The following is a 25232-nucleotide window of genomic DNA, read 5'->3' as shown; positions in this document are numbered from 1 at the left end:
ATGACTGCATAAACAGGTTTATGCTGTTACCTGCTATAATGCAGAAGATACTCGAGAACTTCCTCAGCCAGCTGTATACTGTACCACACTCAGACTGATTTTGCTGTCGGACACAAAATCACGCATCAAAGATAATCTTTGGGGATTGAAATAATGCCGGCTAAGGTTGTTCAGCTGGTTCTACTTGCCGTTTATTGTTTTCGTTTTTGAAATGATTCATGGTGTTTTTCTCCAGTAAACACCAGTCTTCTCCTTGCTGCTACAGTAGTTCTGCAGCCCAAAACACACGACTTTGCTTCAGCTGTTTGCATGTCTAACAGTTGCCGTTGATGCACCCTGTTGTTCACCAATTGTGTGCATTCTTAAAGTTAGTAAAAAAAAAACCTATTGCAGAAAACACTTAAGTTGTCATATTTATCATTTTCTTTGCCATGGTACAGTCTTAATTTTTCCATTTAGAGGTCTTGAAAAGGTCTTAAAAGTCTTTAAATTTGTACTTGAAAAATGTGCAGATACCCTGGTATGAAACCCCTAAATAAGAGCTGGTCCAACCAATTCACTTCATAAGTCACATAATTCGTTGATTTAAGATCCACCTGTGTGCAAAGTGTCACATGATCTGTCACATGATGTCTGTATAGACCCCTTTCACTGACGTCACCCGAAACCGGAAGTAAACAGACCCTGCGCCATATTGGAAGACCAACAAACTCGTGATTAGGGGGAAATAACGGCAGCGGTATGTGAACCCATGAGAATAAAGTGGAGTGGCAAACGACTTAAACAAACAAATCTGAGCTGTTTTATTTATGATTTATTGGCCCAACAGTAGACTTAAAGAAACCTGTGTGAGACTTGGCAAAAAACTGTGGATATAATGGATAAGTCTGTGCATGATCTGCGGACACTTTGAGGTAAGCAAACGCAAGAAATTCAGATTTAAAACATGCTAAATTGGCTCCAAGTTGATAACTGTATGAGGAGCAAGCCTCCCAGACTTCTACAATTTAATAATAATAATAATAATTTAGGATGGTTTGGGGCTTGCTCACTGCTGCCAGGTTGGTTGTTGAGTACCCTGACTTTTTTTTTTTTTTTCCCTTGCGTGTGGTATCATTGTTGACTCGAGGTTGTTTTTTGAACATGCCAATGTGGACACGATTTCCCCTGATGAGTTATGACTTCAGACGCGATGCGTGTGTGGAGGTGTGGAGTCCGCGTGATATGTGCGTAAGATAGGCTTCTCATGTATTCGGAGATCCGCGCTCCGAGACAAGCGCAAGCACCCCAAGGGAAAAAAAGGGACCCCCCGAAAATATCGGCATAGTTCGAACACTGACTGTAGGCACTGGGTGTAAACAACAAATAGTTTACAATGTCTGGGTAGCAAACAGATGGCAGAATTGGTGTCAGGTCCTCCTTATGTTTCCATTCTCCCTTGCTGCGAGTCTTATCATATGGGTCAAACCCATCAATCACAGCCAGTTTCTCCACATACCATGCCCTTTCTGCAGCTGGTAGTGTACTCACATAACCAGAATTATCATCCATCGTGTCACTTTACTCTCACTCGTACTTTGTTTTATATTGTGAGTGCATGTACTTGGTCTTCCAATATGGCGCCTAACAAAATCTCACGGCGCGGTGACGTCATAAATCAACCTGTTCTGGAAGGACCCTGACTCTGCAACACTACTAAGCAAGCAAGATGAAAACCAAGGAGCCTCCAAACAGGTCAGAGACAAAGTTGTAGAGTAGTATAGCTAGATCAGGGTTGAGTCATTAAAAAATATCCCAAACTTTGAATATCTCAGGGAGCATCATTAAATCCATTATAGCAAAAAAAATGTCACCACTACAAACTTGACGAGAAGGCCGCCCACCAAAACTCTCAGACTGGGCAAGGAGAGCATTAATCAGAGATGCAACAAAGATAACACTGAAGGAGCTGCAAAGATCCACAGCGGAGATGGAAGTATCTGTCCATAGGACCACTTTAAGCAGTACACTCCACAGAGCGATGTTTTATGGAAGAGTGGCCAGAAAAAGTGTCATTGCTTAAGAAAACATGTTTGGAGTTTGTCCAACAGCATGTAGCAGACTCCCCAAAGACATGGAGGAAGATTCTCTGGTCAAATGAGACTAACATTTATCTTTTTGGCCATCATGGGAAATGCCATGTGTGGTGCAAACCCAAAACTGAGAACACCATTCCTACAGTGAAGCATGGTGGGGGCAGCATCATGCTGTGGGGATATTTTTCATCTGCAAGGACAGGAAAGCTGGTCAGGACTGAAGGAAAGATGGATGGCACTAAATACAGGGCAATTCTGGAGGAAAACCTGTTTGAGTCAGCCAGAGGTTTGAGACTGGGACAAAGGTTCACGTTCCAGCAGGACAATGACCCTAAACATACTGCTAAAGCTACACTGGAGTGGTTTAAAGGGAAACATTTAAATGTCTTGGAATGGCCTAATCAAAGCCCAGACCTCAATCCAATTGAGAATCTGTGGCATAACTTGAAGATTGCTGTACACCAACACAACCCATCTAACTTGAAGGAGTTGGAGCAGTTTTGCCTTGAGGAATAGGCAAAAATCCCAGTGGCTAGATGTGCGAAGCTAATAGAGACACACCCCAAGAGACTTGCAGCTGTAATTGCAGCAAAAGGTGGCTCTACAAAGTATTGATTTTGGCGGGGTGAATACCTATGCACACTCCAGATTTCTGTTTTCTCATCTTAATTATTGTTTGTGTCACAATAAAACAACAAATTTCTCCTTTAGACATGTTTAAATCAAATGGTGCTAAGCCCCCAAAAATCCATTTTAATTCCAGCTTGTAATGCGACAAAACAGGACAAACACCAAGGGGGATGAATACTTTTGAAAGGCACTGTATACTTTGTAAATGGGGATCCTTGACATTGCGTGATGGAAGAAAGCTATAAAGTTTCTTGACATTTGACTGCCTTGGCTGGTGTGTCTCTTTTGATAAGGATTAAAGATATTAATTACCTTTTATCAGTCCTGTTATGAAATTACCATCGTGGAATTTGGTAACGTTCATCTGCGAGGAAAAGCATATCATGAGGCTATCACATTTGCTTATCTGTAACTTGTTGGTTCAGTCAAGGTCTCCTGTGGCACTGCAAGTCTCTCATACACTTTTAACTATGTACACTCACCGGCCAATTTAGTCAGAACTTGTTCTCGATTCTAAGATTCCTGTTCTTGGCTGCAGGACTGGAACCCAATGTGGTCTTCTGTTGCATGCTGAGATGATTTTCCGCTCACCACGGCTGTAAAGAGTGATTATATGAGTTACTATATCCTTCCTAACAAAAAACGCTCGAACCAATCTGTCCATTTTCCTCTGACCTCTCGTATTGACGACGTGTTCGTTTCCACCCACAGAACTGTCGCTCACTCATTCGATGTTTTTTTTGTTTTTCGCACCATTCTGTGTAAACTCTAGAGACTGCTGTGTGTGAAAACCCCACTTTCTGAAACACTCAAACCAACACCCATGCCACAGTGAAAGAAAGTCACATTTTGAGATCACAATTTTTCCCATTCAGATGTTTGAAATGAACATTTAATGTTTGAAGCGCTTGATTTGTATCTGCACGATTTGATGCAGTGTGCTGCTATCAAGGGATCGGCTGATTAGAGAACTGCATAAAACAGACAGCAGTCGCATGCATGGGTGTTCCTAATAAAGTGGCTGGTGAGTGTACTTTTTAAAGGGACTGGCTGGAGAGCAAATGACACTCTCATAAGTAACAGAAAACATGCAGTGGTTTTTAAAGGAGATATGCAGAACTTTTATTTTTAAATACATTTCTGAGTGGATAGTATCTCCATCCTTGACTCTTGTATGCTGCATAAATGGGAATTTTTGAAAATGTATTTTTGAGAGTTAAAATCTACCGCAAAGTTGGCATTTGAGCTGCCCCACTGAGTCAGCCAGCTCTGAGTGTGTGACGTCACAGCGGTAACCAGTTTTAAGGCCGAGGCCTTTTACAGCTATAGACCAAAGTCATATAAACAAAAATTTCTGGTGAAAGTAAGAAATACCGTTACCGACTTGCTCAACTAATGGCCCTTTTCCACTACCCTTTTTCAGCTCGCTTCAGCTCACTTCAGCCTGACACGGCTCGCGTTTCGACTACCTCAGAGCAGCACGACTCAGCTCGCTTCGGCCCTGCTTAGCACCCAAAACTCGCACAGTTTTGGAGTGGGGCTGAAGCGAGTCAAACCGAGCCGAGTGGGGCTAGGGGTGTGAGGAGACACTCCCCTGTGCACTGATTGGTGAGGAGGAGTGTCCTCACACGCCCACACGCCCCGCGAGCACGCTGGGATCTGTAAACACCGTAAACCCGGAAGAAGAATAATTACAAATTACGAGAATTTCTGAAGCCTTATGCGCCTCGCCTCATCTATACGCTCTTGCCAGTATCTGTTGGCGTTGTCGGTGACAACAAGCCACAGCACCAAGACCAACAACACTAACGACTCCATGTCCTCCATGTTTATTGTTTACTATCCGGGTCGTGAGACTACCGCTTAAAAGATCACTGTCACTGTTTGCGCCGCCTAACGACAACACGTGACGTCCACCCACTTTTGCTAACTCCACCCAATGTGTCCACCCACTTCCAGCCAGCACGGTTCAGCGCGGTTGTGGTCGAAATGCAACTCCAACAGCCCCGCTCAGCTCAACTCAGCCCAACTCAGCACGGCTCGGCCCAACTCAGCCGTGTTGGTAGTGGAAAAGCGGCATAAGACTGATTTGACTTCATTGATTGTGGGTTGACTCTCATTAAAACAGGATAGGTGTTATATAACTTATGCAACATACATGTACATGCATGCATTTTCACTGATAAAACATAAAAGGCTAATTAAATAATCAGATGAACTGAGACAATCACATTCTGAAGCAAATTAAATAATTTTATACTGGTAACTTGAACACACAATACAAGTTACATGTATTAATCTAAATGCAGGTAAACAATGTGCTGTTTTTGTTGTTGTTTTTTTTATCCAAAAGAGAGTCGTATCTTACCCGTCTGTGTTCTCGCTTCCTGAAGGCCGATCTTGTGGCTGATTTGTTTTGAAACAATCTGACTTTCAGTTGTTCGTTCAGTTCTCCATTCATTCGCTTCTTCCACGTAAGGGTGAGATGGCAGCAATATCCAGTTTAGAAATGAGACGGCTGGTCCACTCATTCTCCATTCTCTCTCTAGACCCTTTTCACGTGACGTCACGACAAACGCGGCCGCCATTTTGGACATGTACTACCAGTAGTTTACCACAGCCAGCATTGAGGAACGGCAGCAAAGAAAGTGTTTATTTTCAGCAAGACTTCCATCATGCCACTATATTGTTGTGCACCTGGATGTAGTAACAATCAACAAACAAGGCAAGGGTTATCATTTTATCAGATCCCGGTAGATGCTGATTGATGGAGAAGATGGATAGCGGCACACCAACGCTTGTGTAGTGACCACTTTGTTGGAGGTAAGACGAATAAAATTAGCCAGAAAAGGCATTACATTGCTGTTAACATTCTGTGTCGGCGAGTGTGTAACCAAATAGGCTAAAATAACCCATTGTAACCTCTTTGTTCTTCTGTAGTAGCTATTAGCTAACGACATTAGCCAGCGTTGTGTTCCTTTGCTGTTGGTAGACTGTAGGACAGATCAGAGGCAGTGTCCTACAAACAGCGCTTAATTTGAGGGGGAGCAAGCCGGAGCGCGCTCCGGAACCTCGGGCGTTGGCTCCGGCAGCTATTTACACTGGATCCGGTGATCCGACACCTCTTTTGACTATGTAACAAAAAAAACAAACAAATAATTAAATAAAAAAATGCAAGTTTATTTAGTGTTAATGTCTGATTTTGATATCTGTCTTGTTGGTGATTTCTCTCATGAAACGACATCCACAAAATATCTGCAGATGAACTTAATTTGCAGTGGTATTACAAAACATGCCCAGAAGCGCAGCGCCGCGCCCCCCTCTTTTTTTTCCGCACCGGAGCCGCTCATCCTCTGCGCTCCGGGACCTCCCACTTTACAAATTAAGCACTGCCTACAAATAAGTGTTCAAAACAAGAGGAACATGTATTTGTCTCTTAAATCCAGGCCGTTCCCTGTAATCTGTAACAACGGTTGGAGAAAGTAATGGCAAATAGTGAGTGCACAAACCATAGAAGGTAAACTGTACACAGCGCCAGGGCAGTGTGATGGTATGTCTACTTTTAGATTGTGTTAGCTCATCAATGAACACACTCGTCACTCGATGAGTTTCACGTCTTTACAACGGATACTTAAATGTTTGTTAGGTATTATTGTTGCAGTCTAAGCAGTCATTGTAGCAGCTAGATGAGCGAGAACCGAAAGGGTTTGTGCCATAAACCGTTATTTCTGTATGGCGTTGCTAATGTGTCGTTACTGTTATTTCTCCCTCTGCTCGCCCTGTAAATGCCCTACGTCGCTGGATAGCGAAGGTGTTTTCTGCATCTCGCTCCTTTTTCTTATGTTCTCCGTTTGTCGCCTTCCTCGCATTCAAACCAATTCGAGCCGAAGTCCGCTACATGTCCAAAATGGTGGTCACGTTTATGAAGGTCACGTGACTGAAAAGGGTCTATAGCTCAGTACTCCGCCATTACTGCTCGGCTCAGGCAATTACTAAAACCCGGGATGGAATGGGATGTCACCGGTTTTAGCAACAACCGCAGGGAGGTCACTGCCCGAGAGATACAGTGGTATGCAAACGTTTGGGCACCCTAGTCAAAATTGCTGTTACTGTGAACAGTTAAACAAGTTGAAGATGAAATGATCTTCAAAAGGCATAAATTTTAAAGATGACTCATTCCCTTTATATTTTAAGCCAAAACTATTTTTTATTTTCATCTTTTGCATTTTCAAAATGACAAAGGAAAAGGGCCTGAAGCAAAAGTTTGGGCACCCTGCATGGTTAGTACCTAGTAGCACCCCCTTTGGCAAGCATCACAGCTTGTAAACACTTCTTGTAGCCAGCTAATAATCTTTCAGTTCTTACCTGGGGGATTTTCATACATTCATCCTTGCAAAAGGCTTCCAGTTCTACAAGTTTCCTGGGCTGTCTTGCACGCACTGCTCTTTTGAGATCTGTCCACAGATTTTCAATGATGTTTAGGTCAGGGGGACTGTGAGGGCCAGGGCAAAACCTTCAGCTTGTGCCTCTTGAGGTTTTCCATTGTAGATTTTGAGGTGTGTTTTGGATCATCGTCTTATTGTAGGACCCGTCCTCTTTTTAACTTCAACTTTTTTACAGATGGTGTGATTGTTTGCTTCCAGAATTTGCTGGTATTTATTTGAATCCATGCTTCCCTCGACCAATGAAACGTGCCCTGTGCCACTGGCTGCAACACAACCCCAAAGCATGATTGATCCACACCCATGCTTCAGAGTTGGAGAGGTGTTCTTTTCCTGGAATTTGGCACCCTTTTTTCTCCAAACATACCTTTGCACATTGTGGCCATAAAGTTCTATTTTGATTTCATCAGTCCACAGGACTAGTTTCCAAAATGCATCAGGCTTATTTAGATGTTCATTTGCAAACTTCAGACGCTGAATTTTGTGGCTAGGACGCAGGAAAGGGTTTCTTCTGATGACTCTCCCATGAAGGTCATATTTGTTCAGGTGTCGCTGCATAGTAGAACAGTGCACCACCACTCCAGGGTCTGCTAAATCTTTCTGAAGGTCTTTTGCAGTCAAACAAGGGTTTTTATTTGCCTTTCTAGCAATCCAGCGAGCAGTTCTTTCAGAAAGTTTTCTTCATCTTCCAGACCTCACCTTGATCTCCACTGTTTCTGTTATGCCATTTCTTAACATTACAATGTGAGGAAACAGCTACCTGAAAACACTTTGCTACGTTCTTGGAGCCTTCTCCTGCTTTGTGAGCATCAATTATTTTATTATTCAGAATGCGAGGGAGTTGCTTAGAGGAGCCCATGGCGGTTGATTTTAGGGACAATTTGAGGAGTCAGAATTTATACAGCTTTGAAATCTGCATCATCTGACCTTTCCTACTGAAGAATTTGAACAAGCCACAGCTCAATAAGCTAATTAAGGTCTGGAACCTTGGTAAGTTACCTGAGAACTATTGGGGTGCCCAAACTTTTGCATGGTGTTCCTTTTCTTTTTTCACTCTCCAATTGTACAAAACAAAAATAATACACAAATCTTGCAGAAAACGCTGAAAAGAAATGTCGTCTTTACCTTTATGCCTTTTGGTGATCAGTTCATCTTCTGCTCACTTAACTATTCACAGTAACAGACATTTTCAGTAAGGGTGCCCAAACTTTTGCATGCCACTGTATGTCACATCCCGTTCTGTCCCAGATTTTACCAACACCCCTCGGCTCACTCCGGGAAAACTGGTGCAACTAAACTTACTTTTCTTTTTAAATAAAATAAATACTTTTCTTGTAGTTTTATTTAATTGTTGGTACTGCACCCTCTTTCAATACGGGCTTATAGCCAACGCTCCTCAACAAATCGGAGGTCTCGTATGAGTCTTCAGTACAATGTGCAGAGGAGAGAACACTTGTAGGCACCCAATGTGTCCATGAACTTCTTGCAAAACGCGTCCAAATCTTTGCAGTTTGAACATTCTTGAGCCATGAATGCAACATAAATTCACCTTCTGTCATGTTGCTGCACCGGCCAGCAACACATCTACGTGGCATGGTGATAAATGGGCTCAAAATGGAGGATCGGAGTTGCAGTCAGCTCTGTGTTTTAGTATAGCAGAAATGGCGATGAGACCGATAGCCTTCCTGCTGTGACGTTACGGACGTCAAGGTCATTCATGCAGGCCGCTACCTATATGAATCACTTTAATCATAAAAATTACTATATTAGATTTATTGTTGGCACTTAAAACTATTCCTGTGCCATTCTTGGGGTCTCAAGCACGGGCGATTGCTCTAAGACAACGAGGGAGGCTCAGCCTCCTCTAAAAATGACGAACATCGTGTAGGACGAACTCATTCTCCGTCCGAACACACCCCCACACGACGGGTCCAGTCCAATCTGTTAGACTCGATGTAATCGTCCAAAACTTGAAAAATGTCTCTCCCAGTAGTTCTTCTTTCAAGTGCTTTACACAATAGTATTTCCTCCACAAATCTTTCCTGTGAAATAAATCTGATGTACACAAGCAGTTGGGCCTCATTGGATAAATCTGTGCTCTCGTCCAGTTGAAGTGCGAAGTATTCGCTGGCTCTCGCCTGCTCCAACAGCTGAGCAGATACGTCTTGAGCCATGTCACCAATCCGTTGGCTCACGGTGTTATCAGAGAGTGGGACAGCATCATTTGTTTTGGGTTTTTTGCAGCAGCAGCAGCATCCTCACCAAGCAATTCTCGGACAATGTCTTTGGTGGCTGGTAAAATCAAATCTTCTCCAATTGAGTGAGGTTTTTTAGCACTAGCAATGTGGTACGAGGCTAAAAATGATGCCTTCGGGGACAATAGCTTGCTGGGTGAATGCAGCAGATTGCCTGACCAAATGCTCTTCTTTGCGTCTGAAGAAATCTATTGTTTTTTCGGCATCTGTCGGATGTTTTTGTACCAAGTGACGCTGAAGTTTCGAAGGTTTTAAGCACTTGTTTGACAGGGTCTCCAGACAGAGGATGCATTTCGGGCAATCATGGCCATTTTTCTGTAAGGTTGTAAAGCCATAACTTAATGTATGCTGCCTCATATTTTCGGATTTTAGTTGGCCAGGACAACTTAGTTTTTTTCGCAGCAGTGTCCTCCACAGCAGGGCTGTTGGTTTGTTCCTTCGGTCTCTTCTTCAAAAACCTGTCCATTTTGCGCTAGCAATACACTAGCTTGAGGAGCAAAGCAGCTTGATAAATGGCGCAAACCGCAACGTCACAGGCAATCGGAGAGATGAGCATGGCAAACAACGTTTCGATATGATTTATTATTAATAATTATATTTTATGATGATTAAAAAACTAATTGCAATATATTTAATAATTATTTTAAAAAATTTTTTTCGCAATTTTGTCATCGTCCCTCCAACTTTGAGGCCCCCCTAGCGCCCCCTGGCGGCCCCCCAGGGGGCTGCGGCCCCCACTTTGAAAAACCACTACTCTAAGATACTTACCCTTTATATACTGCTTGGGAACGTGTGTAGTTTTTTAGCCCTAAAAAGGTACACATAGATACCTTGAGGTCCAATAATGAGCCATAAGGGTTTATGCCCTGGGGGACAGAAGGTTCACGGTGTTGTTTAGCACACACTGGTTTTGGACTGAAACCAGTTGATACTCTCTCATTGATATGATGGAGCATGCTGTTCTAGGAAAATAATTAATAGTCAGGAAGCAGGTTTCTGTTAACCGGCTTAATGTGCAATTTGAAATGGTGAACTAAAAAAAAAAAACCCCTCAAATATTGCAAAAAGAACTGCATGAGGTGGTTTTTCAGGCAATTTGACGATTTTGCAAAATTGAAACGGAAATACGTTTTTCATACTTAAAGCCCTTCGATTTCATAAAATCGGTGAAATTTAGTTCCCTCTGAAATTTGGTCATTGTGATATATATCATTAAAATATCAGGCCATTCTGTGGCTGGGAAGTGATTTTAATTTGAGGGGATTAAAGTGCTGATGACACGTTTTTGACATCTTTGGCGATGTTTTATAACGTAAAAAGTAATTCCCGATGATCCATATATTAATTCACGAAGGCGCCTATTTTACAAGTTATGATAAAAATCGCGGCTATTTGGGCAAATTTGACGGGGCTGCAGCACCCAGGAGACGAAGGAGGAGGAGGAGCTATATGACGTCAGCGAAAGAACCTTCCTCCTAACTTACCAGTTTATTGTTGATGCGACAGGTTTTGTCATTATTTTATTTATATATATATATATATATATATATATATATATATATATATATATATATATATATATATATATAATTATTATTATTATGCCTTCGCGTTGTGTTGCCGGCTTTTGCTCCAAAACCTACAAGGATGGGGTAAGTTTATTCAAGTTTCCCAGAGATCCCGAGCTGCATGCGAAGTGGGTGAAGCAAGTCAGGTGCACTTGTGACAAGTGGGAGCCCTCACCAACATCCATCCTGTGCTCTGAACACTTCGATTTGGATTGTTTTGACACCCTTCCCAGCTTAAAAGAATCTCTTGGGTGTTCAGTTCAGCACAAACGTGTGTTACTACCATCAGCAGTGCCTACACAGTGTTGCCAGATTGCGAGGTTTCCCGCCCAGTTGAGCAGTTTCAAGTGCATTTTGGTGGGTTTTGAACATATTTTGGGCTGGAAAACGTCAGCAGTATCTGTTGCCAGATACTGTTGAAGTTTTCCAGCCCAAAATATGTTCAAATCTGAGCTCCGTATCAATGCGCTGCCGAAGTGCGCAGAAGGTGTTGGTACGCCTGTCATTATAGTGCGGACTTTCCATAGCATAGAAAATCGCTACGTTTCAATTTGTGTAACTGAACTTGTTTCATATCACTGGTCATATAAACCTATGTAAACAGGAAAAACGCGGAAGAGTTTGGTCGCATCGAACTACAGCCCCAAAAAATACCATTGGCCATACTGAGCCTAGCTACATTGCTAACAGGAGTGACAGTGCGTCTGACTGCGTCTGACTGAAGGCCAATTTATGCTGACAACCCAGTCCTCGCAGACGGTGTCGCAGACAGTGTCTGCATAGCCCCCCCCCACCTTTGCAGACGCTCTGCGCGCACCTCCCAAAAATTGTGACCACCGCAGAAGCCTCGCAGACAGCGCCGCAGACAAGAGGGCTCTGATTGGTCCACTCTACCCGCTGTACACGCACTTCCGCTTCCCTACTTTCCCGGTTTGTTTTGTTTTCACGACCGGCATTTTTAAAAACACGAGCGAAGATGGAGCAGCACGAAGAGCGGTTGATCGAGGAAGGGAGGAAGTACGTACATCTATACGACTCCAGTTTTAGTCATTATAAAAAAAAAAAGTTCTAGTCATTATAAGTAACTGGAGGATAAACGCTCCACTAACCACACCCACCAACTACTCCTAGCGACTTCGCGCCCCCTTGCGTTGTGCCGGTGAATAACATCGCGCACGCCTATTACTCCCCGCTCAACAATAAATTACAACTGTCTGCGAAAAGCTATCTGCGAAAGCCTTGTCGCAAGAGCATGCAGAGGCCTTGACTAGGAGGTCGCGCAAAGCTCGGACAGGTACAGAGCAGCTCGTCTCAATTCAGATAAGAGCATATTTCATTATGGAAGTACGGTGGACTGTTTCTTTAAGCCACAGCTGTTGCGGGGGATGCAGTCGAAATCACCATGACTACACTTATCAGGTCTCGGAGCTCCGTCTCCGTGTTAATTGCAAGAGGAGGAAACCCAGCTTTGAGTGGAAACATGGAGTGTTCACAATTGTGGTTTGTCAGCATTATTTTAAAAAATCACTTCTGTTTTGTGCAAAACTGCAACGCTGCTTAATGATGTTTTGGTGTGCAGCATTACTCCTCCGACATGGACTGTTTTCCAGTAGCACATACCGAAAGGTTTTACTCTTCTTACATTCAAGCAGTTTGCCAAAGAACAACACTTCATACTTTCTGTTTATAGGTTCAGTTAATACTGTGGAACATCTGACTTGTTACAGCTTGCTGCTTACAGAGAAACGGCAAGGTCCAAAGACTTTTTTTTTCTTCTGTAGACTTTCCCATGGTGGAAACCTTTATAGCAATGGCACTGGAGACTCCTTCCAAAAATGTTTATTTAGCATCTGCTTGGAGAAACCTTCACTAGATCAATGATTGTGGGCGTTTTGTTAAATGTGTAAGGTCATGTTTAATCAGTTTATTATTAGTTTATGTGCAGCCTCCATGAAACAGGTCCAAAACTGTAATTTGCAGCTGCACTAATGCGAGAGCTCCTGTTACAGAAAAGCGATAACTTCTGTCTAATCAGGACTAAGAATTCAGGAACCTAGTGGTTTAAATGTGCGTGTCGTTAACAGGAAGCAGAGAAAAGTGGCATCCACAGAACAGTGCATGCGGGAGAGGTCGGCCCTCCTTCTGTCGTGAAAGAGGTGAGGCCTTGTGGGGTTTTTTTTGTCCCCCCCCCCCCCCCCCCCCCTTCTTCCCTGGAGCAATGTGCGCTACTTCCTGTGCTCATACACTGACAGCTTAGAAGCAAACAGACTAACCCTTGGCTACTCGTGTGTGTGTGTGTGTAAGAACGATAACACAATTATCAAGATGTGGAAATTGTCCATGCTGTAAAAGTAGCCTATAAAATACCTTTTCATTTTTTGACCCACTGGACTCATTTCCTGGTGACGCACCCCATATCGTAAGTATCATAGAAATGTCTTCAAGTACGGTGTTATATGATATATTTATGCAGTGCCACCTGAGAAAATCGCTGAAAGCAGACTACATCAGCATTTTGCCAACCTCATCTTTATCTGCCACATCTCTGGTGTACAGCTGTGTTCAAAATAATAGCAGTGTTTAAAAATGTGAGTAAAGCTCAAAATCCTTATAATAGTTTTTATTTCCATGCATTGGGAACACTGCACATTATATTCTACATCAAAACATGAAGAAAAATGTATGAATATTTTAATTACAGAAAATGAAGAAAAATGAACATTGGGCTATTCAAAAAAAAAAGCAGTGTCTGCATTTTTCATTACAAACTCCAAATATTTACTGTATAAACTGAAAAAATCTTAAGGATTTAGTATTCCTGTGAATCACTAAACTAATATTTAGTTGTATAACCACGGTTTCTGAGAACACCTGGCACCTGTGAACAGGTATTCCAGCCCAGGATGATTTGACAACATTCCACAATTCCTCTGCATTTCTTGGTTTTGCCTCAGAAACAGCATTTTTGATGTCACCCCACAAGTTTTCTATCGGATTAAGGTCTGGGGATTGGGCTGGCCACTCCATAACTTTCATTTTGTTGGTCTTGAACCCTGATGCTGCTCGCTTACTGGTGTGTTTGGGGTCGTTGTCTTGTTGAAACACCCGTTTCAAGGGCATTTCCTCTTCAGCATAAGGCAACATGACCAAGTATTTTGATATATGCAAACTGATCCATGATCCCTGGTATGCGATAAATGGGCCCAACACCACAGTAAGAGAAACATCCCCATATCATGATGCTTGCACCACCATGCTTCACTGTCTTCAGAGTGTACTGTGGCTTGAATTCAGTGTTTGGGGGTCGTCTGAAAAACTGTCTGCGGCTCTTGGACCCAAAAAGAACAATTTTACTTTCATCAGTCCACAAAATGTTTTTCCATTTCTCTTTAGGCCAGTCGATGTGTTCTTTGGCAAATTGTATCCTCTTCAGCACGTCTTTTTTTTTTTTTTTAACAGTGGAACTTTGCGGGAGCTTCTTGCCGATAGATTAGCTTCACACAGGCATCTTCTAATTGTCACAGTACTCACAGGTAACTTCAGACCGTCTTTGATCACCCTGGAGCTGATCATTGGCTGAGTCTTTGTCATTCTGGCTATTCTTCGATCCATTCGAATGGTAGTCTTCTGTTTTCTTCCACGTCTCTCTGGCTTTGCTGTCCATTTTAAAGCACTGGAGATCATTTTAGCCGAGCAGCCCATCATTTTCTGCACTTCTTTACAGTATACGTTTTACCTCTCCAATCAACGTTTTAATCAAAGCACGCTGTTCTTCTGAACAATGTCTGGAACGACCCATGTTTCTCAGGTTTTCAGAGAGAAATGGATGTACAACATGTGCTGGCTTCATCCTTAAATTAGGGCCACCTGATTGACATCTGTTTTTTCACAGAATGAATGATCTCACTAATTAAACTCCACACTGCTATTATTTTGAACACGTCCCTTTCACTTAATTATTAGATTGCACAGACTCAGGAGCATGCATATCATGAATGTTGGGTCTGTTGGTTTTCTATGACTCTACTACACCTACTGGTAAATTATTTGCCATGTAGTAATATAATTTCCACCAAAAACAGTGATTGATCTGGTTAGTCGTGTTGGACTGCTATTATTTTGAACACAAGTGTATGTGTGATAACCACCAACCAGATGGGTTTTGTTATTTGTATCGAGTGAACTCAATACACGTGTCTGAAACGTGAGCTTGAAGGTTTTTTGTTTTTTCGCACTAAATAATTTGCGTTCTGGATCACTGGTGTAGTCGTGTGCGTCTACTCACGCATGGATCCCAGAATAACTAGAGGGAACCCCTTACTAGTGTTACTCCAGTCTTGGATAAGACCCCACACACCTTTCTCTTAATTACAGAATTCTCATTCTGTCGTCATATTAGAGAGTTCCCAGTAAAGGTCATTTTTGTTTATCAGTATTGGGACATTTTTGATATTCTTATCTGTAATAGTCAGCCTTAATCAACAGATTAGGTTTAAAAAAAAAAAAAAAAAGCTGATAAAAGCAGATGCTGTTCTGCAGATGTTCACAAAGTACTGAGAGACAGAAGTGTTTGCTGGATTATTTACACATTTAAATATTTACTCTACTCGATCTTTTTGTAGAATAAGATGAAGCACAAAGCAGGATTCATGCATGCAGGAATTGAGTACTCATCCTGGGCAGGAAGGCCCGCCCAAAGCCGGTTGATTGACAGCTTAGCCCTTCAAGCAAAAGAAAAAAGCAACTGGGGGGACCCAATATGGAAAATCATTATATTTCTTTTATTTCTGCATTTATTTTCCTGACACTTTTTTTTATTTCTACATTTATTTCCCCATTTTTATTTTTACTTCTGCATTTTTCTCATTATTTTTTTATTTCTGACTTTATTTTCCTATTTCATTTTTATTTTTACTTCTAGATTTCCTATTTTGTTTTCATTTTTATTTCCACATTTATTTTCCCCTTCCTTGATTTCTGCCTTTATTTTTCTATTCTTTAATTTTATTTTTACTTCATGTATTTTCCTCTTATTTTACTTTAATTTTTTCTCCATTTATTTTTGTATTTTTTTCTACATTTATTTCCCCATTTTATTTTATTTCTGCATGTATTTCATTATTTTTACATTTATTTTCCTCTATTTTTTCTACAATTTTCCCATTCTTTTATTTGTATTTTTATTACATTTATTTTCCTCTGTTTTATTTCCTCATTCTTTTCTTTTTATTTCTGCATGTATTTTTATTTTTGCATTTATTTCCCCCATTCTTTTATGTTTACTTCTGCATTTATTTACCTATTTCATTTTTATTTTCCTCATTTTTTTTCTACAATTTCCCCATTCTTTTATTTGTATTTTTATTTCTACATTTATTTTCTGGTTCTATTTCAACATTTTATTTCCCTATTCTCTTACAGATTTATTCTTTTTAATGACACTCGCGTGACTCCACAGAAACCGACTTGGTGAAAGCTCGGCTGTTCAAACACTTCATGGTTTTGCTTGTTAATTGTTTATGCCACTGAAATCCCAGCACAATCCTCAGTGTGCACTATTCCCACAGCTCCCACACCCTGGGCTGCCAACTCTCACGCAATGAGTGTGAGACACACGCATTTGATTGTCTTCACACGCTCACACGCCATACCTCCGATTTCTCACGCTGAAAAAAAATCTAGTTTATCTATCTGATCTAGGCTACCCATTGCGTCGCGCCAACCACTTGCGATCGATCAATTATGCCTTACGCACGGCTAAACAGGCAGAGAGGTGTTCCCTTCTGTACACACTCCCCTATGGTAGGTGGCGCATCTAATGATGATGCACTCGCCGGAAGTTGGATAATTGCCTACCGTCAATTTAGAGGAAGAGGAGGGAGAAGGTGTCCGAGTTGAAGACGAGTGTCTCAGACAGGTTTGTACATATGTACGCCAATGTGTGGCATTACTGGCGTAATTATGAACTTATATAAAGTTTCTTAATCGTTTTAGCCTATATGTGTTGTGAGAAATATTTAATGCCATATCGAGAGCTGTGTACTAGGCATGCTAAATCATTATAGGCCTCCTGCCGTGCCACAGCCTCTATCTTCCCCAACAAGCAGCACGGGAGAGCACCTCCTTAGCACACATTTATTAAGGCGCATTTTTAGTTTGTTTACTGTATGTTATCATACTTTATGACTTTATTTGAAGCCATACTGGAAATGTTGTAAAATAAAGCAAGTAAGAGATAATATTACAAATGCAAGAAGAGCCATTAGCCACCATACCTATTGTTTATTTACAGGGTATTTATTTTTAATTATTTATGATGTATGTAATTGCTCAGTTAAAATAAATAAAGCATGGTCACCTGTAATATCAAAGAACTTGAACTTGTTGTGAATAATTAAAAAAAAAAAAAAAAGACAGAACAATATACTGAGGAGACAGGGTTTCAAAGAGGGCAAGACAGGTAGAGAATATTTGTCAGATAACAGGCCCTGATGAATGCTCTATTACTAATAAGAAACATAGATAAGAAATAAATTAATAAGAAATATATTAATATAGCTTATTTAAGTATGACCAAAATTTTTAAGCCCAACTTTGTGTGCACATTCCCACCTATGGCCAAGGTTCAGCTTTTTGTGTTTCAATACTGTTCAAACTTAATCATTTTAAGGCCATTATTAAAAAATTTTCTGTTTCTGGTCCACCGGCCAGATGAGTGCCGTTTGTGCGGTTGAATTTTGTTTTTTAACGCCGGTTTTTCGACATTTTTTTTTTTTAAAGATATTTTTTGGGCTTTTTTTTTTCACCTTTATTGGATAGGACAGTGTAGAGACAGGAAATGAGCAGGACAGAGAGGGAGACGGGGAGGGATCGGGAAATGACCTCGGGTCGGAATTGAACCCGGGTCCGTGGATTTATGGTGTGACGCCTTATCCACCTGAGCCACGGTGCTCCCAGGTTTTTTGACATTTTTTTCGGGTGCGTAAATCTAAAATTGAACTTGACATTTCCGCATTCCCAGAGCTTTCCACTAAGGCTCATACTAGCCAGCCATGACAAATAAGTAGCCAGCCGGGGGGAGTAAACACAAAATAAACTCCTGTGCACGCAGTTCCCAGGACTAAATGTATTTTCCACAGACCATTTATTTATTCACTTTACTCAAATACAAAGTAAATTGGCAGTAAATCTTCTTTCTTTTCTTGCGTATTGCATCATGAGGCGTTCCTGGCTTGTAAATCTCTTATTTTCGGTGCATGACACATTCACGCAGCTGAGCATGCTATGAATTAACAACGACAACGGTCTGCAGTGGGGCTACACAATTACACACTCAGCCAACATTTCTCCATTTGTGTATGAAAATACACTCCAACCACTCAGTTTGGTTTCATTTACAACCAGCGGTGTCTCTTGATGCCAGCACGTAATTGAACGAGAGAAGACTGGTTTACCGGAGACAAAATAAGCGTCATCTCTGCTTCTGTTCCCTCCGACAGCCCCGACACACTACTGCCTCCGCCGAGTGCGCGCGCACACACCGCATGTCGGGGCCACGGAGGAGTTACTCTCCCTTCATCAACGAAGTCTGCGGAGAATTTGTGGTTATTATCGGTACAAACAGCGCGAATCACAACTTAAATGAGTGCGGTTCAGTTTGACATTATTGTCAGTCTGTTAGATAAACATTTGATTTTATTAAAATCGAAAATTAATATTTAGAGCCTGTGGGCTACAAAAATAATAGTCATTAAAGTAGCCGGCTGGACTTAATTGTGTAGTCGGCTGTATGTCCGGCAGCCGGCGCTTGTGGAAAGCCCTGCATTCCACGCAGAATATAGAATTGAATCAGCTCTGCGCATGCGCCGTGCGGCACAAATAAATGGCAGCCACCATGAAGGAAGGAGATCCGGAGTTTTCAAACATTTGCTTAAGTGTGAAATCGCAAAATGGTATTCTAGCGAACAACAAAATAGTAAAGATTCAGAAAAACAAATCATTCAGTGATCATTTTAATAGTGTAATTTCATCCGAACTAGGCCTAACGGTCTATTTAGAACTACAAGAAGTCTGTGTGTCGGACATTTTAAGTACCTTTTGTAAAAGTTTTGCAAATGTTGCAGTCAGCATTTAAAATGCTAACAAAGTTTTTGTACAAGTTTCAGTTGATTAAACTGTCATATTTTATTAAATGTGTCTGCTTTTGTAATAATAAAGTACTGAAAGAAAAAGCAAACACAGCATTGCGATTTCTTATCCATCCATGTAGTTTAAAAAAAAAAAAAAATCCCTCCATCCCGACTGAAGATTTTTTTGCTCACCCGGTGGACAGGAAACAGATTTTTTAAGGATGGCCTAATGTTTCTTGTAGCACATGCACATTTTGCTTACTGTTTAAGCATTTTGTTCTTTTGCTGTTGATATTTTTCCCCATGCCAATCTTCTGCTGAACCCAGTGGTGGGGAAAGCCCTTAAATGCATAATGAATAGTCAGTGAGGGACAATCTTATTTTTTGCAACAGTTATTAAAAACTTAACATTTAGTTTCAATTCAGAAGGTGTTTAGGCTTAGCTGATGAAATATTTTCAAACATGAACTTGCCTCTAAATCTGAAACACAGGTCTATAGGGCTACAGGAACATTGGCAGTCATCTGTAGTTTTCTAGTGTGGGGGCTTTTAAGCCAAAACTTGCTTTTGTTGGCCACAAGCTGAAGGCCTGGCAAGTCAGGATGTGTAAGAATGTAGGTATGGCACAGCAGGCCACTCCAAAAATCCACCAGAATGCAGGAACGTCTACTAAATCCAAAATCTCAACCCCCCCCCCCCCCCCCAAATTGTCCATCTCCAGCTGACAAAACACCAGAACGCAGGGGGACAAGTGAATATCAAACTGAATACAAAATTTCCACTTACTGCATGGTGTGCGGAAAATTTTTGCAGTCGAAAAGTTGGCAGCCCTGCGGCCACACCTGTCTGCTTTACATGAGCAAACATACAACCCCTGGCAAAAAGTATGGAATCACCAGTCTTGGATGAGCACTCATTCAGACGTTTTATTCTGTAGAACAAACTCGGATCAGAAACATGATACAATAATAGTCATTCCAAAGTGCAACTTCTTGGCCTTCAGAAACACTAAAATAAATGAAGAAAATACATTGTGATAGTCAGCAAATGTTACTTTTATAGACCAAGCACAGGGAAAAACATATGGAATCACTCAATTCTGAGGAAAAAAATATGGAATCACTCAATTTTCAGGTAGAAAATAAGGACTCGCCTAGTCAATTTCCTTTCCCTAAATTGACACCTGCCTCAGATTAGATCTGCTCGTTAGTCTGCAGTTAGAAACAGCGCAGTTATCACACCTTGGAGGGCTGCTGGACCAAGTGGATTGGCAAGAATCATGGCTCCAACAAGAGAGATGTCTCTTGAAACAAAAGAGAGGATTGTCAAACTTCTTAAAGAAGGTAACTCTTCACGCATGGTTGCCAAAGATGTGGGCTGTTCACAGTCAGCTGTATCTAAGATATGGACCAAGTACAAACAGCATGGGAAGGTTTTTAAAGCCGAGCGTACTGGTAGACCAAAGAAGACATCAAAGCGTCAAGACAAAAAACTTAAGGCCATATGTCTTGAAAACCGAAAAAGTACAACAAAACAAATGAAGCATAAATGGGAGGAAGCTGGAGTCAATGTACAAACATGTGACCGAACCGTGAGAAATCGCCTAAAGGAAATGGGATTTTCATATAGGAAAGCTAAAAGAAAACCATCATTGACACCTAAACAGAAAAGAACAAGACTACAATGGGCTAAGGAGAAGCAATCATGGACTGTGGATGACTGGATGAAAGTTATCTTCAGTGATGAATCACGAATCTGCATTGGACAAGGTGGTGATGCTGGAACTTTTGTTTGGTGCCGTTCCAGTGAGATTTATGAAGAGGACTGCCTGAAGAAAACATCCAAATTTCCACAATCCTTGATGATATGGGGCTGCATGTCAGGCAAAGGCACTGGGGAGATGCCTGTGGCTCCTTCTTCAATAAATGCACAGGTTTACATTGACATTTTGGACAGTTTTCTTATCCCTTCAATTGAAAAGATGTTTGGGGATGATGAAATAATTTTCCAAGATGACAATGCATCGTGCCATAGAGCAAAAACTGTGAAAGCATTCCTTGGTGAAAGACACATCCAGTCAAAGTCATGGCCTGCAAATAGTCCAGATCTCAACCCAATGGAGCACTTGCATGTGACGTCACATCCGCTCCAGATTGTAGACAAACGCCATCTTGTCGGTTAAACGCCATATTTCCGCCGTCTTTCCGACACTGACTTTCATTATTTTTCGCCGAAATATTCAAATATTACCGTGCCACAATGCCGGAGAGTTGCATGGCATATAAATGCCACAACAGGAGAGGTCAGAAAACGGAAGTTAGTTTCATAGGCTGCCACGGGACCCTGACAGGCGCGCAAAATGGATTGCTGCTATCGGCCGGGCTGATCCAAACAACAAGAACAAGGCATGGGTACCGACTGGAAGGAACGATCACTGGATCACTGCAGTGACCATTTCATCTCAGGTTCGTCATGTATTTATTTCAGTATATCCATGTGGTTATTTGCAGCATAAGTTTATGACTTGCTCTAATAAAAAATTCCGGGAAGTGGGAGCCTGAGAAAAGGGTTGGGGCGGGGTGGATTGGGTCTTTAGCGGTGTGGTACGAAAAAAAACAATAAAGAACTTATAAGAATTTACCACTGTCTTAGTAGTAAATCCTTATAAGGATAAATCCTTATAAGGATTTATAAATAAATATATATGCCATGTATGATTCAACCATAATCGGCTGGTCAGTGCTATGCTAGATACTACTGATATATCTAGCATCAGTTCTAGTGCTCAATACTTAAGTGACTTACCCGTCCAATCAGTGGTGCCACCAGGGGGTGGCCAGGGGGGGCTGTGGCCACCCCTACAAATTTACTGGCCACCCCACTGGCCAGTATAGATTGTAGTAGCCTCAGTTATGCAGTTCATCCCAAATGCACAGCCAGCCAGGCAAGACGCTCTTGATCTTCGGTGAGTGAGGGAAGATCATCTTCCCTCACTCACAGCAGCCCCTCCCCTCCCCCCCGCCGCTTTTGCGCGCTCCTACAGCAACAGCTTAGCGTGTGCGCGTGACCGCCGCTTGTACCTACACAGGTAAATAATGACCTCAAAAGGAGTTAAGAGAGAAGACGGAGAAGACTACCAGTAAGTAAATAAGTCAAAATATTCTTTAGTAAAAGAAGAGGGGGAAGTATGCGTCGTAACGTGTGCTTTTTAAGTGCTAAATAGTGCGTTTAAGCAATTTGGGGGTGCTTAGTGTAGAATCAAGAAGGGCTAAGGCCATAAACCTTGATGACTTTGTGAATGTATTTGCCAAAAAACACAGCAACAGGCGAATAAAACTGTTCTGAAGTATACTGTACAGGGAGTGCAGAATTATTAGGCAAGTTGTATTTTTGAGGATTAGTTTTATTATTGAAAAACAACTATGTTCTTGATGAACCCAAAAGACTCAAATATCAAAGCTGAGTATTTTTGGAAGTTGGAGTAGGGCTTTCTTAGTTTTAGCTATCTTAGGAGGATATCTGTGTGTGCAGGTGACTATAACTGTGCATAATTATTAGGCAACTTAACAAAAAACAAACATATACCCATTTCACTCATTTATTTTCACCAGGGAAACCAATATAACAACTCAACATTCACTAATATACATTGCTGGCATTCAAAAACAAAAAAAAAAAACAAATCAGTGACTAATATAGCCGCCTTTCTTTACAAGGACACTCAAAAGCCTGCCATCCATGGATTCGGTCAGTGTTTTGATCTGTTTGCGATCAACATTGCGTGCAGCAGCAACCACAGCCTCCCAGACACTGTTCAGAGATGTGTACTGTTTCCCCTCCTTGTAGATCTCACATTTGATGAGGGACCACAGGTTTTCTATGGGGTTCAGATCAGGTGAACAAGGAGGCCACGTCATTAATCTTTCTTCCTTTAGACCCTTTCTGGCCAGCCATGCTGTGGAGTACTTGGATGCGTGTGATGGAGCATTGTCCTGCATGAAAATCATGTTTTTCTTGAAGGATGCTGACTTCTTCCTGTACCACTGCTTGAAGAAGGTGTCTTCCAAAAACTGACAATAGGACTGGGAGTTGAGCTTGATGCCATCCTCAACCCGAAAAGGTCCCACAAGCTCATCTTTGATGATACCAGCCCATACCAGTACCCCACCTCCACCTTGCTGGCGTCTGAGTCGGACTGGAGCTCTCTGCCCTTTGCTGATCCAGCCACGAGCCCATCCATCTGGCCCATCAAGACTCACTCTCATTTCATCTGTCCATAAGACCTTAGAAAAATCAGTCTTGTGATACTTCTTGGCCTAGTCTTGATGTTTCATCTTGTGTGTCTTGTTCAGTGGTGGTCGTTTTTCAGCCTTTGTTACCTTGGCCGTGTCCCTGAGTATTGCACACCTTGTGCTTTTTGACACTCCAGTGATGTTGCAGCTCTGAAATATGGCAAAACTGGTGGCGAGTGGCATCTTGGCAGCTTCACGCTTGACTTTCCTCAGTTCACGGGCAGTTAGTTTGCGCCTTTTTTTTTCAACGCGCTTCTTGCGACCCTGTTGACTATTTTGAATGAAGCGCTTGATTGTTCGATGGTCACGCTTCAAAAGCTGGGCAATTTTAAGAGTGCTCCATCCCTTTGCAATATATGTCACTATTTTTGACTTTTCTGAGTCCGTCAAATCCCTCTTCTGACCCATTTTGCCAAAGGAAAGGAAGTTGCCTAATAATTTTGCACACCTGATATAGGGTGTTGATGTCATTAGACCACACCCCTTTTCATTACAGAGATGCACATCACCTGGTATGCTTAATTGGTAGGAGGCTTTCAAGCCTATGCAGCTTGGAGTAGGCCAACATGCATAGAGAGGGTAATGTGGTCAACATACTCATTTGCCTAATAATTCTGCACTCCCTGTATTGCCTAATCAGAATCAGAGACTATTGATCCCTGTTGGGAAATTCCTGTTAAATAAAGCAAATATATGATTGTTTCTGTCTCCAGTAGTTGTTTTGTTTACAATAAATGTACACCTTATGCCTTTATATATTCATTACACAATGAAACATAATTATTGTGGAACTCAAAATGTTAACTGTACTGTTATTAGTCTGTGCACATTAGATCATTAGTAACATTTTAAATATAACACAATAAACCAAAGTATATCAGTAGGCATTTCCTTAAGTCTTTCTGATAGTTTTCTACTGGCCGGTTTACTACAACAGTATAATGATATCCTGAAATTATGGCTTTTAGTTTTGGTGTGCCACCCCAAGATTTTAAGTGTCCCCATCTGGCCACCCCTATGAAATATTTCTGGAGGCGCCACTGCGTCCAATGAGGATTATTTTCTTCTTTACAAGATGCCACATCTTAGGGGGGCTGACAAATCCTGAATTTCTGTAGAGATAACTGTCCAAAGATTTATAAGCACGCAGTGCTTCACCACTGAACAGCGAGGGAAAGTTGATGAGGTAATTATACACGTCCAGGTATTCCACCTCCAGCAGTTCAATATCCACTGACACGGTCGTGAAAACTACGTCCGGTAAGCCATAAGGGTCACTAATCTGTAGATCGTTTATTTTAGACATGTATCTAGTTATCTGTTCATTAGAAAAATGAGCCGTGTAATCCGTCGGTTGAAATTGATCCATTCTGTACACGAGTGCAGCAGTATTCAGCTGTGTTGTTTGCCGACAAGATGGCGGCTGTTAACTTTCCGGTCACGTGACTGCAAGATCTCTATAGAAAACTTGTGGTGGAAATTGAAAAAAATGGTCCACGACAAGGCTCCGGCCTGCAAAGCTGATCTGGCAACTGCAATCAAAGAGAGTTGGCACCAGATTGATGAATACTGTTTGTCACTCATCAAGTCCATGCCTAAGAGACTGCAAGCCGTTATAAAAGCCAGAGGTGGTGCAACTAAGTACTCGTGATGTGTTTTGAATGTTCTTTTGTTTCTGTTTTTCATGATTCCATATTTTTTTTTTTCCTTAGAATTGAGTGATTTCCATATTTTTTTCCCTGTGCTTGGTCTATAAAAGTAACATTTACTGACTTCCACAATGCTTTTTCTTCATTTCTTTTAGTGTTTCTGAAGGCCAAGAAGTTGCACTTTGGAATGAC

General features: G+C 41.6%; 1 protein-coding gene across 1 annotated transcript in view; it reads left to right on the top strand.

The window, feature by feature from the left end:
• The window catches only part of ada (adenosine deaminase), a 112652-nt gene that overhangs the window by 66148 nt on the left and 21272 nt on the right, over nt 1–25232 (top strand). The window contains exon 7 of the mRNA XM_060937448.1: nt 13055–13126. Within this exon, the coding sequence (XP_060793431.1) occupies nt 13055–13126 (72 nt within the window). The remainder of the gene's footprint in view (nt 1–13054; nt 13127–25232) is intronic.

This window comes from Neoarius graeffei, chromosome 13 (assembly GCF_027579695.1).
Source record: "Neoarius graeffei isolate fNeoGra1 chromosome 13, fNeoGra1.pri, whole genome shotgun sequence".
NCBI lineage: Eukaryota > Metazoa > Chordata > Actinopteri > Siluriformes > Ariidae > Neoarius > Neoarius graeffei.
This window is presented reverse-complemented; position numbering and strand designations above follow the sequence as displayed.